At 38.8% G+C, this 18,570-nt stretch overlaps 1 protein-coding gene across 2 annotated transcripts in view; it reads left to right on the top strand.

The window, feature by feature from the left end:
* LOC134218538 (neurotrophin 1) overlaps nt 1-18,570 on the top strand; it is an 80,427-nt gene that overhangs the window by 31,372 nt on the left and 30,485 nt on the right. For both annotated transcript variants that reach the window (XM_062697666.1, XM_062697667.1), the window contains exon 2: nt 983-1,612. In XM_062697666.1, the coding sequence (XP_062553650.1) occupies nt 1,079-1,612 (534 nt within the window). In that variant the 5' untranslated portion in view covers nt 983-1,078. The remainder of the gene's footprint in view (nt 1-982; nt 1,613-18,570) is intronic.

Raw genomic sequence — 18,570 nt, forward strand, 5'->3', positions numbered from 1 at the left:
ACAGCTTCCAACAACAACCAACATATCCCATCGTTATTAGCTGGTTATGGAACAACTTCTCACAAAGGCAGCTGTTGTATAATTGGTAATACGTTCGTGTACGTATCTTTTTTCGGAATATCTCTTAAAACACTTTTAAATGGCAAACTTAACTTTGGGTATCAAAATTAAACATCTTTTCAAAAAAGTAAAAATCTGACTTCCCTCACAAGTCATCAATCAAGAGATTTTGGAACATGGAAACTTGACTTAGAGCGCTGATGATCAATGGATAATATGTTACGCCGGCGATTGTTACAAAAGATTGATACAGTATAATAGAGAATTTATTTATTAATTATAAGTATTGAAGTATCAATTGAAGAATTTATGAATTGATGTTTTGTAGATCAGAGATTTTATCCGAATGGACGTTCATCCTTTCACTTTTAAGACTTACTGTAATATTTTTCCCATTAGTGGCCTTAAACCATATCGCACATCGCCATCAAATCGTCTCTTAACATTATTGTCGTTTGTTTCCATAAATATCTACCAGCCACTGATCAACTTCCTTTCCATCAACGCATCATCACGTAGCTCCGGTCGGAAATCCACTCCGTCGTGTCGCCTATCTATCAAATGTGCCACCCCGACTGGGAATGAGAGAAATCATTCACCTTTCCCCCCGCGGTCGTCACGCGTCGGTTGACACATTTTCAACGCAACCCAACCGCTTACCTCATCGTTCCGCCGCATAATGGCAGCGAAAGTGATAAAAATCGCACATTGAATGGGAAGATTTCACGCCTGGTCGGCAGAGTGTCTCGTGCTTTTGCGGCATCTGGTCATCCCGTTGGTTGGTGACGAGCTATAAAGGGGAATACGGATGAAAATTGGATTTATTTTCGGTGAAATCAAAAGTGACCAAACAGCTCGGGGAGAAATTTTAACGAATATCGATTTGCATATTTTACGACTTTTATTGGTTCTTTTGTTGCAGTGAATGGGTTCCTAATTCGTGTGGCCTCGTGCTATAAAAGAAGAATTGCCGTGTGAAGAGAGTGCAATATAGTGTCATAAAATTATTTAAGAAAATATGCAGATTGGCACAGTGTTGAGCTCGTCGGGGCTAGTGCTGTTGCTGCTGGTGGTCACCTTAGTGGAATGCGCGGAGTCGGAACTGCCTGACTTTGACTTCGATGCCCAGAAGGGCAGCGAAAACGATGATGCTGTCGATGACGACGATTATTATTACGTGAACGAGGGGGAGGATGATCAGCAGATGCAGCCCTCGCACAAGATCCTCAGCTACAACCGATCCCTGGAGGATACGGGCGGTGATCGAGGGGGCGGTGGCGGTCCGTTCCTCATGGAGGACGACGACACCAGCTTCGACATGATGGACGATGTGGACTTCGTCGAGGACGCCGCCGAGAGCAATTTCCAGCGTAAGCAGGCGGCGATGCGACGGATTATGCTGCGGGCTTTCGCCAATCGCGATATGCAGAGAAAGTTCGGCCAGGTGCTGCCCCTGCTGAAGGTGATGACTAAGCCGCAGAAGGCGACGCTGGCGGCGCTGATTTCGGCCCAGGTCAGCTCCAAGGAGGGGAAAACTTTGTCACTCGATCAGGTGAGTTCAATATGTGAAAGGGAATCGGGGATATGATTTATGATTACGGGGATGGCATTTGGCCATCCGTATCGAAAATAATTGCTTTGTTTCTGATTTGACGATTGGGTGCTCGGCCGGAAAGATAGCAGATGCGTTGGGCAACCGTGAATTGAATTTCAAATATATGTAGTTGAAGGAACCTTACATAACATGTGCTCTTTCGGGTCGATGCTGATAACAGTTTGAAGCTCATACAAGCTGTAATTATTATTTAACAGTTTGATATGTGTTGAAGAAATTCCGGAAGATTTTTTGGAAGAAATTCACGAAGGAATATTTGAAGCTTTTCGAAGAAACTTTTAAAGAAATCCCTGGAGAAATATTCGAAGGAATTCATGGTGGATTTTTTAGATTACTTAAGAAAAAATTTTTTTTGGAGGAGTTTTTAAAGAGTTTCCTGGAGGGTTTTGCAGTAATTTCCAAATGAATTTTCAAAGGCATGTTCAAAAAAGAGCCCGAATAGATTTTCAAAACTAATTCCTGTTGGAACTGTTAAAAGAGTTTTTGAAAGTATTTCTAAAATACTTTCCAAAAAAATTCCTAGAGGAATTTCCATCGGAATCCATAAAGGAATTTCTGAATTTGTTGAAGGAATTTTCGGAGGAATTCTCAAAGGAATTCATGAAAATAATCCTAATATAATTTCACAGGAAATCTCTACTGGTCTTTCTGTAGTAATTCCTAGATTTTTACAGAAATACTTTCGAAGCTTTTTTCCAGTAGGTAATTGGTTCGCAAATTCCTCCAGAAATTCCTTTGGAGATTCGTCCAGGAATTCCCTTGGAAACTGCCTCAAGGAGTTCTACAAAAACTTCTCCGGAAACGAATTCAAGAAAGTCTTTCGAAAATTATTTCAGGTATTTCTTGGAATTTTTCTCAGGAATTAGTTCAGAATTTCTATCGTTAAGCTATTCTTCCAAAAATTCCTTCGGCAATTTTTTTGAGAACTCTTTTGGAGCTCCTTGCAAAATTCTAGGACGAAATTAGCTTAAGAATTCCGGAACAAGTTCCTGAAGGAATACCTGAAGAAATTCCTGAAGGATTTTTCAAAGTAACTTCAGACGCAACTTCCAACAGTTTTAAATTCCTTTAGACGTTTCGTCAAGACTTCGTTCAGAAATTCGAATACACCTTTTGAAAAATCTTCGCAAATTCCTTTTAAAATATCAACTGAAATGTAATACTTACAACTTTGAATATTTTCCGTAATTCATTATTTTTTCCCCACACAGCGGTAAATTTATTATTCAAGCTTGTACCAAACTAATTAAAACTTGATTCCAATATTAACTACTAGAGCTTTGTAACATTTACTTGAAGCATACCACATTTTGGCCCAATGACACCCCCGTTGGCGGTAATTACTAATTCGAGACCACACATAAAGTTTATTTTGATATATATTTTATAAGTAGTTCGCGTGAAGAATGGTTATGTGTGCGCTGATATACATCATAAGTTAAATCTATGGATTTTTGTCAATAAATATGTGTGGATTTTTAGTAGTGTAACTTTTCGCTGGAGAAAACCTGAAAAGTGAAAAAAAAAAACGAGCAATGGGTAATGTTTTCAACATAACCGCGAGTAGACGTAGGACTTGTATAAATGTAACGTATTTACATTTAACTTCTATCGTTTGGATCTATAGAGATTGATTATAGGTATTGATATTAGAAACGACACCTTCCATGCTGTGTAGAATTATTAGCAATTTGTTTTTTCAAAACTTCTGGAAATAAAACTAATAATTAAATACATAATTAGAATTGCTTTGTTTTACTATTAAGCCCTTATTTACTCAAGCACATGTAGGGCATTTATAGATTTCTTATTGATGATAGTATTTGAAGTTTAAAAATTCTATTTATAAAATTTCTAGACTTGGGCAAAATGTGCTATTTTAGGGGAACTGTCCCGTTTTCCAAACAAAGAAATACAGCACCAATTTCGTTGCTTCTTTTTGCTAACATGCGTGCTTACTGCTGAAAAAATCACAACAATAAGAAACAAGTCAAGGAGCAGTAACCCTACTAAAATAGAGGAGGTACTGCTAATACGTCAACGAAAAATTATTTAATGTTTTGATCCCAAACTCCGAGTCTACGTCAAGTTTAAAAATACAATTTCTCAGAAAATGAAAAACAAAAAATAAGATAAAGTTTATTTAAATATTCTTCTAGAAATTATTTTTTACGGACTTTTTTAAAACATTTACATGTAATACAGCGAAATTTTCTAATCCAAAATTGATATTAACACTATTGCTGATTGTGCATCTTTAATTGCTGATGCCTTTTGCAAATAAATGAAAGCAATTATTTTAATCGAATTTTTATTTTCATCAGTGTAGTTATTTTTTTCTAGAGAATCAAAACTGTTATAGTATAACCATGTTTCAATGTACGTGTGGTTTAGTCATATGACATGACTCGTACCCATCCCGGGATCATATGGATTATGAAACTAATCACTTGTATGAGCAGACCAAATCTCTCTAATTTTATTCTTCTTCATCCACCACCGCTGCCCTCGCTACCACAGCCATCATCGGCCTGTAGCCGTGAACTCCGAGCGATGTGATGGGCGATTTCATCCATCGCAACCGACACCACTGCATCCGACCATCAAGCACAGAATGACAAAAAAATGCGCCCACTTCTTTCATGCATATTCGCAAACCCACCGGCAGTTCTTCCGCTGGTGAGTGTATGCTGTCGCTGTGTAGGTAAACACAGCGAACGATCGAAACGAAAAATGCGGGAGCAAAAAGCACGTCAGTACGCGCTGCTGTTACAAATTGTAATGACTCGCACACGCCAGGCACTGCTTCTTTTATACACACAGAAAATCTTCCGGTAGACCCGAAGGCTCGTGACATACCGCATTCTGATGTCCGTGTTAGGAATGTACGGGATTGGTTACATATGAAATTTTGGCTGGCTTTGACAAGAATTGAAATTTTCAATAGCTTATCGTTAATAATCTTAAATTTCAATAAAATAGGCAAAATGGTGGAGAGTGTCCGAGTCGATTGATATATAAATCTTAAAAACCCATCGAAGGATAAAGGCGCTAGTAACGTTCAAAATCTTCCCTTCCAGCGTAACGCTCTCGATTTCCAAAAATCTAAATGACACCCAGTATATTAAAGAAAGACGTAAGTCCTACGTCAAAATAGTGAGATGTGAGTCGTTTTACTTACTTTACTGTATGAAATGAGAATGAGAAGAGATAGATGAGAAGTAACAAGATAAGATGTGATACGAGAAGAAGGAATGGAAAAATGAAGGGTGAGAAGTGGGTACATTTCTACATTCACTGTTGTTCGGCCAAAGGACTTTTTCGGTCATATGACCCGCTCAGCCAGCGACATCTACGGTTGTCTAGTTCGTCAGCAGGTATTTAATGAAACTGAGTTTGAGTAATAAAAAAGTTTATATAATCTCACCCAAAAATCTAAATCAAATAATCAATTGATTGTCAAAAATTGCATCTCGTTTTATTGTCTCAATATCTTAGCTCCCATTCTGACTAAGATGTTCCGATCAAGCTTAATATTAGGCTATATACCGACTACATGGACGGGGAGTACGTGTCACATTTATCCCAAAAGCTAATAAGAAGGATAAATCATCCCCAAAATCCTTCAGACCAATTAGCTTATCGTCCATCAAATTAAAAATAATGACTAAAATGAATAAAACTAATAGATAAGCATTTAAAATCATCCTATTTAACGAAAACTCCTCTAAGCGGAAATCAGTTCGCGTATCAGGAGGGAAAATCTTCAGTAACAGCGCTTCACAAGCTAGTTACAAAGTTGGAAAGATCTTTTGAAGCAAAAGAAATCTCACTTGCAGCGTTCCTTGACATTGAAGGAGCATTCGATAACACATCTCACAGTTCAATGAAGGATGCTATGTTGAAACGAGGTTTCGATGTATGCATTGTTGATTGGATTGGCGAGATGTTATCAAAAAGAGAAATATCAGCCAACCTTGGAAGCTCATCAATTAGTGTAAGAGCAGTAAAAGGGTGTCCCCAAGGAGGCGTACTATCACCTCTATTGTGGTCTTTAATCGTTGATGATCTTCTCAAACAACTGGAGGCTCGTGGCTTCGAAGTAGTTGGCTTCGCGGATGATATAGTTATATTGGTGAGAGGAAAATATGACTGTGTTATTTCTAACCGAATGCAAATTGCCCTAAATTTCACCACACTATGGTGTGAAAAAGAAGGATTAAACATAAATCCTTTAAAGGCCACATTGGTGGCGTTTACAAGGAGAAGAAATTATTCTTTTCCTACTTTAAAATTCAAAGGAGCAGATTTGAAACTTTCAAACTCAGTCAAGCATCTTGGAGTTAGACTTGACAGTAAGCTGAATTGGAACTTACACCTTGAGGAAGCATTGAGTAGGACTACAAAGGCTTTATGGATAAGTAAGGCGACATTCGGTAAAAAGTGGGGACTGAAGCCAAAAATGATTCAATGGATTTATATGGCGATTGTGAAACCCAGAATCTCATATGCCGCATTAATATGGTGGCCAAAAACAATAGAAAGGGTGGTTCAGAAAAAGTTGGAAAGACTTCAAAGATTGGCTACTTTTTCACTAACTGGTGCAATGAGAAGCACGCCCAATAAAGCACTAGACGCTTTGCTCCACGTGCTACCATTGGATCAATTTATTCAGTTAGAAGCAGAGAAGAGAGCTTTGAAGATCAAAAGAGATTCAAACCTCTTCAAAGGTGGCCAAAAAGGACATCTTAGTATTCTAAACAAAATAAATATCAACTCACTTATCACAAACAATAATGATGACTAGAATACAACTTTTGTTGATGTTTTGATGTAATTAATCTTGAGCGAAATACATGGGCAAACGGTGGACCAAATCTTCGCTCAGGATCAATTGTATTTTACACCGATGGTTCAAAGCTGAACAATCAAGTTGGAGCAGGCGTGACTGGCCCAGGGATAAATATTTCGATTCCCATGGGCAAATGGCTAACTGTTTTCCAAGCGGCTATTCTTGAATGCTCTAAATTATGCTTACGCAGAAATTATAGGCATTCAAATATTTGCATAATGTCTGACAGTCAAGCAGCATTGAATGCTTTGAAATCAGCAATATGTAGATCTAAACTCGTTTGGGAATGTGTTCAGTCACTCCAAACCTTGGGTAGTCGTAACAAAGTGAACCTGTATTGGGTTCCTGGTCATTGTGGCATTGAAGGCAATGAACAAGCTGATATGCTGGCCAGACTTGGTTCATCTCGACAATTCATAGGTCCCGAACCATTTTGTGGCGTATCTGCGTGTTCTCTTTGAGTGGAACTCAAATCTTGGGAACATTCTAAAATAGAGGACATTTGGAAAAACACATTGATTGCGAGGCACTCTAAACTTTTCATCACACCAAACGTATCTATCACTCGCAAAATTTTAGATCTTTCAAAAAAAGATCTTAACACATACACAGGCCTTATAACAGGCCATTGCCCGAGCCGATATCACTTGAAGCTGTTAGGAAAACTTCAAGATGATGTATGTCGTTTCTGCGGCATACATGTACATCTGTTATGCCATTGTCCGGCAACTTTTAGAAAGAGATTACAGTTCTTCAACAAGGGGCTGATAGAACCCTCAGAAGTTTGGAGAACAAGTCCCAATATGGTAGTACGATTCAATAGAACCATAATACCGCATTGGGTTAACGCTGGTAGTTAAGGTAATGCAATTGCTCTAAATAGTAATGATGCGTCAACTTGACAAAGCTAGATCAAATGGGGCATATATCACAATAGATCTAACAAATGGTCGCAGTGATTAAAATACCCAACAAGGAAAAAAAAAATTGTCTCAATTGATTTACTGGCTCATTTAAGGTCAACTCTTTCAAAGAACCCATATTTTGTTAAGCTTACTATTTATAAAATCAAAAACAAAGGTGAAAAAGTGCTGCACGTGTGGACTTGGCTTGAAAAAATCATGTTCGATGTTTGTTTAAAATCGGGCAAATATATAATCTTGAAAAACACCTTTTTCGTTTTGAGTTTTATTTTATTTTTTTCAATATAGTTTTTTTTTTGGAAAAGTTGGCCTAAAATAAAATATAGAATTTATTGAGTTAATGAAAAAATAATGGGAAAGGTCAGTTGTACATATCTATATATAAAAATCAAATTTGGCGTTTGTACGACCGCGAATCATTTAAGGACAAGCATAACAGAATCCAAAACAAAATTCACTCGCGTTCTCAAAGGCACACTACTCAATATGAAGCATCGCACAATTGTTATTTTCATTATTCCACGCATGCTGCGACGCAGCAAAGCTGAAATAATAAAAACAAAAGTTGTCCGCTGCCTTTTTTTTCGAGTAGTGTGCCCTGGAAAATGTGAGTGAATTTAGTTTTGGATTCTGTGATGCTTGTCCTTAAGAATAAACAGTCTATTTTTTTCGTTTTTCGTTTTTCTTCTATTTACGAAAAAACTGGCAAAAAATAAAAATAAAATCAAATTTCTTCGTTTATATGGTTTTTTGTACATTTTGTATAGGGATTTTCAATCCTGATTTTCAATGAAAGATGTCACGCGATGTTTACATATCTGCCTTTTTCAATATCTTTTGAAAATCGAAGGATAGATGACATGCTACAAAAATCTCTAAAAATATTTGTCCCGTGACAGAGCATGAAAGTGTGCAATATCTGCTTAATTTTTGTGTTTATTGTCACTTTCAACTCGGTGAATTAAAAAATATGATTATTTTATCGACTAGTCACTATTTTTTGCATATGTCTATTAAAATGATTTAAAAATTTTAATTTCAAAATAAGCACAACACATTTTCATGACTGCTTCTCATGCGAAATTGATCAAAGAACCCACAATTCTTTCATTTGGTCGCCTGAAATAGAAAAAAAAGGCGCTTTGCTCTCTGCCTTATGACGATCACGACCTTTTGCAGTACTGATCTTGATCATCTATAAACCCGAAATTTACTATATTAAAAGCAAGAATATTATGATAAAACTATAAAAAAAAACATTCCCAAGACCCGCTTTGTTTTCAAGTTTCGGAATGGGTTTTTTTAAAGTTTTATCATAATATTCTTGTTTTTAAATAATTAGACCCGCTTTGTTTTAAACAGTGTACTCAAAAAAAAAATATTATCAGAAAATTGATAATATTTTTGCGAGACAAAGTTCGCCAGGTCAGCTAGCTCAAGTTTATTTTTATTTCATTTTCACCTGCAGATTTGAGTGTTAATAAATTACGTTACGGAGTGTGACCATCCATGCAAAATTTTCAGATGCTTCCTACTAGAAGTGTATGAAGCATCTTTTCTTTTTTTAACTAAACTTAACCTAACTTAACATAACTGTTGTTAAAGTGAACTAAATAAAATTCTTGTGAAATACCCCTCTGTGAAATACCAGAGCGAGAATTCTTTTTCATTTTAATTAATTGGACTGGTGAAAATCCAAGTAATTGAGAAATTTCAATTTTAATCTCATACAGTGATTTATCATCACTGGGGAGACCTTGTCATCCACCCCTCGGACCCCAGTCCAAGGGGGCGCATGAGACACGGAGACAAAATATAGTAAATCAAAAGAGGCACACAGGACATGATCTCCCAATCCCTAACTTGAGCTGTGGCAACTATATGGTTCGATTACAAGCAGAACCACCCACTAGAATTAACGAGCCATCCCAAACCAAAAAGGAAATTTCAGCCTCACAATAAAAAAATGGAGTGATAAGATAGTGTACTTACATATATTTTTACCCTACTTAGCCTAAGGTTCTGTTGGTGTGGCGATAGTGTGGCTGTGTATCCCTCGGCGTCTGCAATAATGACACACTGTCCGGACAGATTTTGGTTATAGACCACCAGCGCCATGCTGGCCACCCCGCTGCTTTGCACGCCATTAGCAATTACATCACCACATCACACATCAGTCTGGAGGATGCATCATCGCGAATCATGCTGGTTCAAAGAAAAGGCCTTAAGCCAATGAACGATTAGTATGCTGTCTATCACTGCACTTTGGGAACATGTCTCAGATACCATTCGTTTTAAAAATCTTACCGATCTCAAAGTACTATGTTTACTCCTGCCTACTCATCGTTCTCATAATTTCATCCATCACGTATTCTCGGCACTATGGAGTAGAAACAGTTGGTAAATTAGCACGTCCTCGTTTCCGCACCGTACAACTTATTTACTACAGGCAGAGCACCACTTGTCCTAATGATTGGTTTCACTTTTCCTCTGCACTGTTTACCGCGAACTCGAAATCTTTTCTACGAGCTACAACCTTTCAAAGGCAAACGATTGGATGGAAGTTAAACCGAGAACTGAATTCTGTTTGCAATCATCTCTTATTTTATCGGTCGGGGACCTACGTGACGAACGTGGATGAGTGCTGTATTTTCTACCCATTTTAACGGGAGCATCGTGGTGGATAGTTGTGATCATCGAGAGTGAGTGGATCGTGCTAGAAAAAACGTACTTCGGGCTTCCTTTGGAAATATCCCTTATCTCGTATGGCGGTGAGTGGAGTGGTCAACTGCTAGTGCATGATATCAGGCCGAGTTAAGATTGGCCTGAGAAAGCAGCTTGCGCCCAGCGGGGCATTTTTTTTTTTTTTTTTTTTTACAAGGGAGAATGCATTTACACACTAACCCAGTACACGTGCATTGTAGTTGCCAAACTACCACACGGAAGTGTACTGGAGTGTCGGACTCGACCATACCGGTAATACCGACTAAACTCCCTTGGCCGCCACCATCGTTTCCCCCAGGAACTACCTCGCAGGACTACTTCTGGGGGGACGGCAGTACTAAGCGTACTCGCTCATTATCGCTCACACAGGCACTCGTCCCACGCGAGACTGACCTGGGTGCTCGCACACCATTCACTTCATTTGAGTCTTACTTGGATGCTCTCCCGGGCGCTCCGCTGCCATGCCTCGAGGTGTCAATAGCGGTAACTGCCTGGGCCTACAGATATTACGCTACGACACTCCTGCCTCAGCACGAGCAGATCAATCACACCACTGCCGAAGCAGACCACACGCTACCCTGCCGAAGCAGGGACACTCCCCATGCACCACATGTGCACAACTGTAGGTGTGTGGGTACAACCCACTGCTACCCTGCCGCCGAAGCAGCTTCTCCAAAGACCATTCGCTCCATGTGACCCTTTTTCGGGTGCTCACTCTAACACTCCACTGCCATGCCTCGAGGTGTCGAGAAGGTACCTCGACTCCTACCTCAGCATGTGCAGTCCATACTCAGACTTCTGCTGCGCTTCGAGGTGACAATAGCGGCGACACGCTATGACACTCCTGCCTCAGCACAACCAGATCACTCACTCCCTGCCGAAGCAGCTCACGCGCTACCCTACCGAAGTAGGGACACTCCCCAACTCACTCTAACACTCCACTGCCATGCCTCGAGGTGTCGATAGCGGTATGTAGGGACCAATCAACGATACTACGCTACGACACTCTTACCTTAGCATGTGCAGTCCATACTCAGACTTCTGCTGCGCTTCGAGGTGACAATAGCGGTGACGCGCTGTGACACTCCTGCCTCAGCACAAACAGATCACTCACTCCCTGCCGAAGCAGCTCACGCACTACCCTACCGAAGTAGGGACACTCCACATGCCAATTGGCACTCCCTGGGCTTGTGCTTTTGAAGCGGCACACAGTCGCTTTGATAGAGTCCGCTTACGGGCACTTGTGGTTTTTTTGGGAGGGATTTTAGCAGAGCCCACTGCTAAATCCCACCACGCCCTAGGCAGTTCTCCCTGACTCGCAGACAGCTGGGGAGGGGTCGTCAAGCCCTTGAACATGGTCCATGCTGTCCCTACTGTCCCTGCTGCCCCCTGCCCAGCGGGGCATGCAATGAGGCATGCGGCGCAGTTGATCGACGGTCAACAACGATCAACCCGATGACGAACTTTGTTCTGTTGTTATGTTTGATGTAGTGTAGTGGTCTGACAATAGTACTGCATTTGACTCAGACTTCTTTGTCGGTTGGCGAGGCTGTGAGCGTAATCAGATACTCGATCCGCGAAGGCAATGGTGCCTACAGCCACCAAGCAAAGAGGGTAGGTTACAACCTTTCAAGACAATTTTGAACAATCGCTCAGTTTTGTCGTCGTACGTGAAGAATTTATGGCGCTTCTCAGTTGAATAATGAAGAAGACGTTTACGATCGTCAAAGGATCCCGGCAAAACGCGGCAGTCACCCTTTCTGGCAATCTGAAATGAAACTTTGATCCCCTGAAGGTTACTCAAAATCTCATTCCTAAAGCCAGACAATTCGGAAACAGATACCACAATTGGCGGAATCTATTGCTTAATCGCATGGATCGAATCACCTGGGCTAGAGGTAGATTCGATTTGCTCGATTTTGTCATGAATCAAATCGAACTGATTGATCAATTATTCCCTTTATTCAAGTTAGGAGGAATATCTGAAGTCTCCAGCTTCCTTCTATTTTATCCGCGCTTTGGCAGGACGGTCTTGAAACCTTGTTTCTTGGAAGGAAGTGAAGAATTCAGAGACTCACCTTTCCTCTTGTTTTTATTAAAGCTCATTGCTGAGCGTGGAGACGTGACCTTCTAAGAGGTTTTTTTTCCCAAAACGGTGTCCTTGCAGTGTCGCTTATCGGAATTTTACTTCCGCGAACAGGTCCAACGTAAACGTGAAGCCATAGAAGAAGAAGAAGAAGAAGAAGAAGAAGAAGAAGAAGAAGAAGAAGAAGAAGAAGAAGAAGAAGAAGAAGAAGAAGAAGAAGAAGAAGAAGAAGAAGAAGAAGAAGAAGAAGAAGAAGAACAAACTCAAGAAGACCTCTTTTATACGGAGTGCATTTTATAAACAACGCTGGCGTTTGGAGATGAGCCAGCCTAGGGTTGAAAGTCTCCTTAATAAAGATACAAAAAACGCTGGCGTTTGAAGTATTTCCGTTATAACAATAAAATAACGAATGCTAGGATCCATTTAAAACAAACAATTTGGGACATGACGAAGTTGCCCGGGTCAGTTGGTTCATTATAATTCACTTCATTATTGTATTCCTGTGATCGAGAAAAGCAACCTAGAAACATAAAATTTTATAGAATAGGCAATATGCTATTCAAGCACGATTTAAGACAATCAATTCGGCATAATAATAGAAGGAAACTTATTCTTATTCGTCAGATGCCACGCTTCTGTATTATTCCTATTCCGTTGCAAATACAATCATCCAAAATACTGGCACCTACCAAAACACATAATTTCAAACAAATCACGTACATGGTTCTATTGTTTGGACAGAACTCACACGAACTGTGCGCCGACAATGATCAATAAATAAGCATTTTTCGCACATTTTCGCATTGATTGGTATGCAAATTGGTTAACGGTCGTGCCAAATATACACTTTTCGCGGGTGGAGCAATCTTTCCCGATTTCAATAAACTACGACAAAATTATTACAGTGAGTTACGTACGAACCCGGATATATCTCATTATTTTATTACCTTTCGTTTTGTGATGATCATAATATCCTAATTGTGTCATTAATATAGTGACGCTAGCTGTACTTAGCAAGCAGCACACTCCCTCAATCTGCGATGGTCCGATGCATAAAGCATCAATGGTACTGATGGCATAGCATCATCGTTGATTGTCGTTATTAAAGTGCATTCACTTTCATAATAGTAGTTGATGTCCACTTCATACTTATGGAGTGTCAACGGGTATGAAAACATACACATAATAATACGGAAGGATGCTCACACAATATGCTATTCCTGTTCATCATCTTACCACTCATATTTATTCGAGCGACAAAGAGTGCTAACCTATCAAACCTCGAAAGGAGCAAGATTTTAAAAGTTATTATAAAATTGTATTTCAACTACCGGCACAATTAATCTATCTAATTCCGTACCCATATATTCGATGCTATCAAAAGAAAACAAAAAAAAATCTCACCAAAAACCATAATAGCTGCCGCTGTCCCTGAACTGGGTTATTGTATCAACGGCCTTCAACGAACTTTCATTCTTGTGCATAGCACACGCTTCGTTTGTTCCAAATCAAATCAACAGCCTGGCTGCGTGCGGCCGGCGTGCTAATCCGGCAAAAATAAATCATAGAAGAAAGCGCAGAATGGAGAACAAAATAATCCACCCCACACGCGCACCGACGTTTAGTCGGCCGATCCATTAGCTTCAAACCAACCCGAACATCGCCAATTATTATTATAGGAGCTTTATCGTATCCCGCCCGACCTTCCCCAATTGGATCCCATTTCACAGTCATGCACAGTGCTTCGTGCTTCAGCCCGATGCGAGATTGGTTTTCCAATTGCTTTTGGATCAGTTTGTTTGCGGTCGCAGTTATTAGTGGGAAAGGGGCTTCAAACGCATGTACGTTACTTTTCAGTTCTATTTTTACTTATGAATTTTGTAATAAAAAAATATTTGTGAATGGAAAGCATAGAACATATGTTTTCTGCTGCTCTCTTGAATGATTTATGCTAAAAACATTTAAACACGAGTGAATTTGTTGAGTAATTGTAAGGTCATATTTTATTCCATTATGTTTTCAAGAGCTATTTTTTTAAGACTTTGTTAAAGGGATTTTTTTAAAGAGACATCGAGTTTACCACTGCCAAGAGCACACTGCTTTTCGGGCCTTGAGAACATTACGTTCGCTTGTGGAGAATATTACAGAAAACTTGTTCATATTTATTAAATATCTGTTAAAATGAGGAGCTCTGCGTGTTTCAAATCAATCCAACGCAAAATGTGCTTGTGCTTCGTTTAATAAGCTCATACAACGTTCGATTCTGCACTAAATTCTAGTAATCGATTTTGCACTAAATAATTTTGTAGTGTTCTCCCGCACCAGCAGGTTCAATTTGTTGTTTGCACGTAAAATGTTGCATTTTGTTTTCCTTAGGGCCTTCCTAACTCTTAAGCTTGCGCCTGAACCTGGTTTGAGGCCTAAGCGGAGGTGAAGAAATCGGCCTTTAATAAGAAAGAGGCGCTCTAAAAAAAACTTCATAAGAGCCTTAGGAATCCGCATCACGGCTTTGCTTTTTTGACAAAGTTATACTCTGCCCATGATCGCATATTTTGTTCATTTTGTAAAAAGCCTGTGAGTCGTTCAGAAAGCTAAATTTACTGCATCTAATCCCACAATAGTAAAATAGCTGTAAATGATTGAGTTTGTGGGGCGGATTGACAAATCGTTTACAAAATCAACCAAAATGCAAATGTTACAAATATGCGATCATGGGCAGTACTGATCTGATTCATATTTGATTACATTTGCGTGCTGAGCCTGACGTCTTAAATATTGAGTCAGATTACCTTTGAAAAAGATAAGATTGAATATTAAAAATACTTTTCGTTTTCTGTTAGACATTTCTAACAAAACACTAATGACGTTTTACAGAAGAAAACTCAATACGTATTAGTCGACTCAGAATGATATTATGTCGTAAACGTTAATAGAAATATATGTTTAACATTTAGTTTTGAAAACAGCTTTATGATTTTGTTCAGCTGGGCAGCCAATATTATTAATAATACCCGTACAAGGCAGTATGGATTAAGTTTAAATTTGTTTCGAAATTCCGCGGAGTTCCGTTAAATTTCGTTAAAAGCTAGTTTTTTTCTAGCGAAATATTTTACGAAACGAAACGAAATCAAGAAATCAGATTTCGCCATGCTCGAATTCCGCGAAATTCCGCGGAATTTCGTTTCGAACCACCTGAAACGAAATTTTTCGAAATACCGCATATGCTTAATTTTAACATTCTGCCAGAAAGGCCCAATGCAGTGAAAGTCCACCAGTTCCTGGAGAAAGAAATTCAACTTCAACTGGCGGAGACTGAAAACATTCAACTTCACAATATTCGTAATTGTTTATATATTGAATTTAAGGATAGTGAAGCTGCTGCTCGCTGCCAAAAACTGCATAATAACAGGCATGTTATTTATCACGGAGACAAAGGTTTCAAGATACCAGTGTACGTGGAGAGTGAGGCTATCCCGGTGCGTGTACACGATCTTCCGCCGGCGATGAAGCACACCACAGTCATTGCGTTCTTAGAGAAGTATGGTGATGTCTTTTCCGTGACACGAGAGCGATGGAAGAAGTTTTTTCCGGGAGTTTATAATGGGGTAAGAATTCTTCATATGAAGATAAAGCACCCCATACCATCTGTAGCTACAATTGCTGAAAATGTCACCCTCACATTCCCCTTCTAGTCACGAGCAAGCCGGCTGGTGTGCTGGTCGCGCGTCCGTGCTTTATGATTGCCCGATGAAGAGAGAGACCGACTCATGGCCTGCTATTCACTGATCAATGATAACCAAAGATTCGTTATACGGAAGATGGTTGCATATCTGTCATCAATACACACTGAATGTGTAATACCCAATTTGCAATATATCTCACCCTCACAATACCCGAATAAAAAATATTATAGAAAAACAATATAATTTATTGTAACATTACTATAAAACACAATAAAGTTACAATAAATTTGAATGTAGTTGAAATAATAGCAATACATTAGAATGTATTGTTATGAACCATTCATTAAATTGTAAATGAACCTGTCATAAGACGAGTTTAAACAATCCCATTGAATTCAACCACATAATTGTATCCTGACAGATACGTATTTCGACCTCAACAGTAAGGCCGTGTTCAGGTTCTGGTACTTGACTCGACTCAAGGCAAGTACAGGACACTGCAGCCGGCCGTACTGTTGAGGTCGAAATACGCATCTGTCAGGATACAATTAAGTGGTGGAATTCAATGGGATTGTTTAAACTCGTCTTATGACAGGTGAAAACATTCCACTAAAAAGCTCAAAATAATTTTCTTATTGTAAATGAAGTTTTCGCATTAGAACGTACGGGTTGTTAAGTATCGTAACTATACAAAATCTGAGATTTTTTCATACACTTTTTTTTGTTAAACAATAGAGTGTATCGTAAATATATTGTTGAAATATCCGAAGAAAACCGTTCAAATGACATTAGGTTGAATTGTATTTTTATAGTAAAACGATACGATATTGGATTTCTTAATTATGACGGCTTTACCGTTCAAAAATGAAATTTTAAGAAAAATAATGCATATTTGCGGCAATGGGATAAATATCGTTATATTGCTTATATGCAATTTGAACAAAATCTTTAGAAGTTATCAATGATTAAAATTTATGCACTAAAATGTTCTAAAAACAATTGGAAGTATTGTTACATTAGAGAACAATGTTGACGTATTATATCCACGGTGTTGATACAATATGGACAACCATCAAGAAACAATATATCCTATTGTATACCGTAGAGCATATGGTGATTCAATTGTTTACACTGTTGAGCCTATGGTACACTTTTATCCGGGTACCTTCTTTCGCATTCTGCTTTCTATATTTATTGAACTTATCAAAGGATCAGATGAGTTCATAGCTCGAATAAAGACGTCATGCAAATTATCAACTCGTGATCTTTTCCTAGCATGATGGGTACGACATTTTTTTAATAGTTTATGTTGGCATTCTACTGCTTCTTCAGCTAACATGTCAAGAGGAGCCGGTGAATGGATTATTATGCTTCCAGCGTGAGCGAGTACTTTAAGCACTGATGCTGGAATTTTATACCAATCATACAATTTAATATATCGTCGATATGTTTCTTCACAATAGTCATTCATTTTTTTTAGGATTGATCGGATCTTGGCAATTGATTACTATTAAAATATTACGAAATCTAACAATAAGATCTTCGTCGATTGGCGTTGATAGCGCTTGGTGGTATTGTAAATAGCCTGTAGAGCCATCCATACCCCAGCTGCTTAAAAGCACTAGCTCTGTGTCATCGTTGGTATTCATTTGTTGGACGATTTCCGCATCGATGATCTTAATAATTCTTTCTGCTGTATAGTTCATGAGTGCCTGTAGTTTCACCTGAAAAAAAAGAAGCATTTAAAGTTGGTGTACTGGAAAAACATGTGGATATTTATGTCTACCTGATTTTTTGATGATGACTCTTCGATTGACTCTGCTAAAGGGGAGCAAACTTTTTTCATGCTCTTGATTACATGGTAGCTCGGCAACCTTGATGGGTTCTTTTTCCCTGTTTGCTCATATGCATATTTGGTAAAATCGTAGTCTAAAAAATATTCGAATGCCTCTTCAGGTGACATCATTCCATGTGAATCTTTGAGAGTCGTAAACATTTTAGATGCACTTTCACGATTTTTGATAACATGGCCAATCAAATTCACCATATTTGAATCGCCATGTCAATATGATTTTTTTCTTGTGGCTAAAAGAGCGCTCTCTATAGTGTCAACATGACCGCCGAACATTTCATCGGTTTCCCTTCGCTTACTTCTATCACTAAGTTCACGACCAGTTGACGTTGGAGGTGTTTCCGCGATGTACTCTACAAGTTCCAAATGACCATCGAGTCAATCCTTATTGTACTTCTCAAAGCACTCTTGTTTACGGTGAGCCTTTTGCCGCGCACTGTAAAAACGTCGTGCTACGTATTGCATCTTTTTAAGAAGTCGTTCTTCTTTGGCAAGATCAATATTATATTTTGTCTTGATATATTCGAATGCTTTTGTTGTATATAGATAGATAGTAAGCTCGGCCCTGCTTAGGCAGAAAAACACTTTTTTTTTCAATAATTACTCACTTTTCACTAATTTTAATCACGCGTGTAAGCTCAACAACATACCCATTTTAAAGTTTAGACAATTATCTTTCCATTCACGTTGTATTAATTTCTAAAATTGGACCATTATTCGCTGAGAAATTTGCATTTGTTTGAATTACAATTACAATTTTCACAATTTTCTTAAG

This window comes from Armigeres subalbatus, chromosome 2, assembly GCF_024139115.2.
Source record: "Armigeres subalbatus isolate Guangzhou_Male chromosome 2, GZ_Asu_2, whole genome shotgun sequence".
Taxonomy (NCBI): domain Eukaryota; kingdom Metazoa; phylum Arthropoda; class Insecta; order Diptera; family Culicidae; genus Armigeres; species Armigeres subalbatus.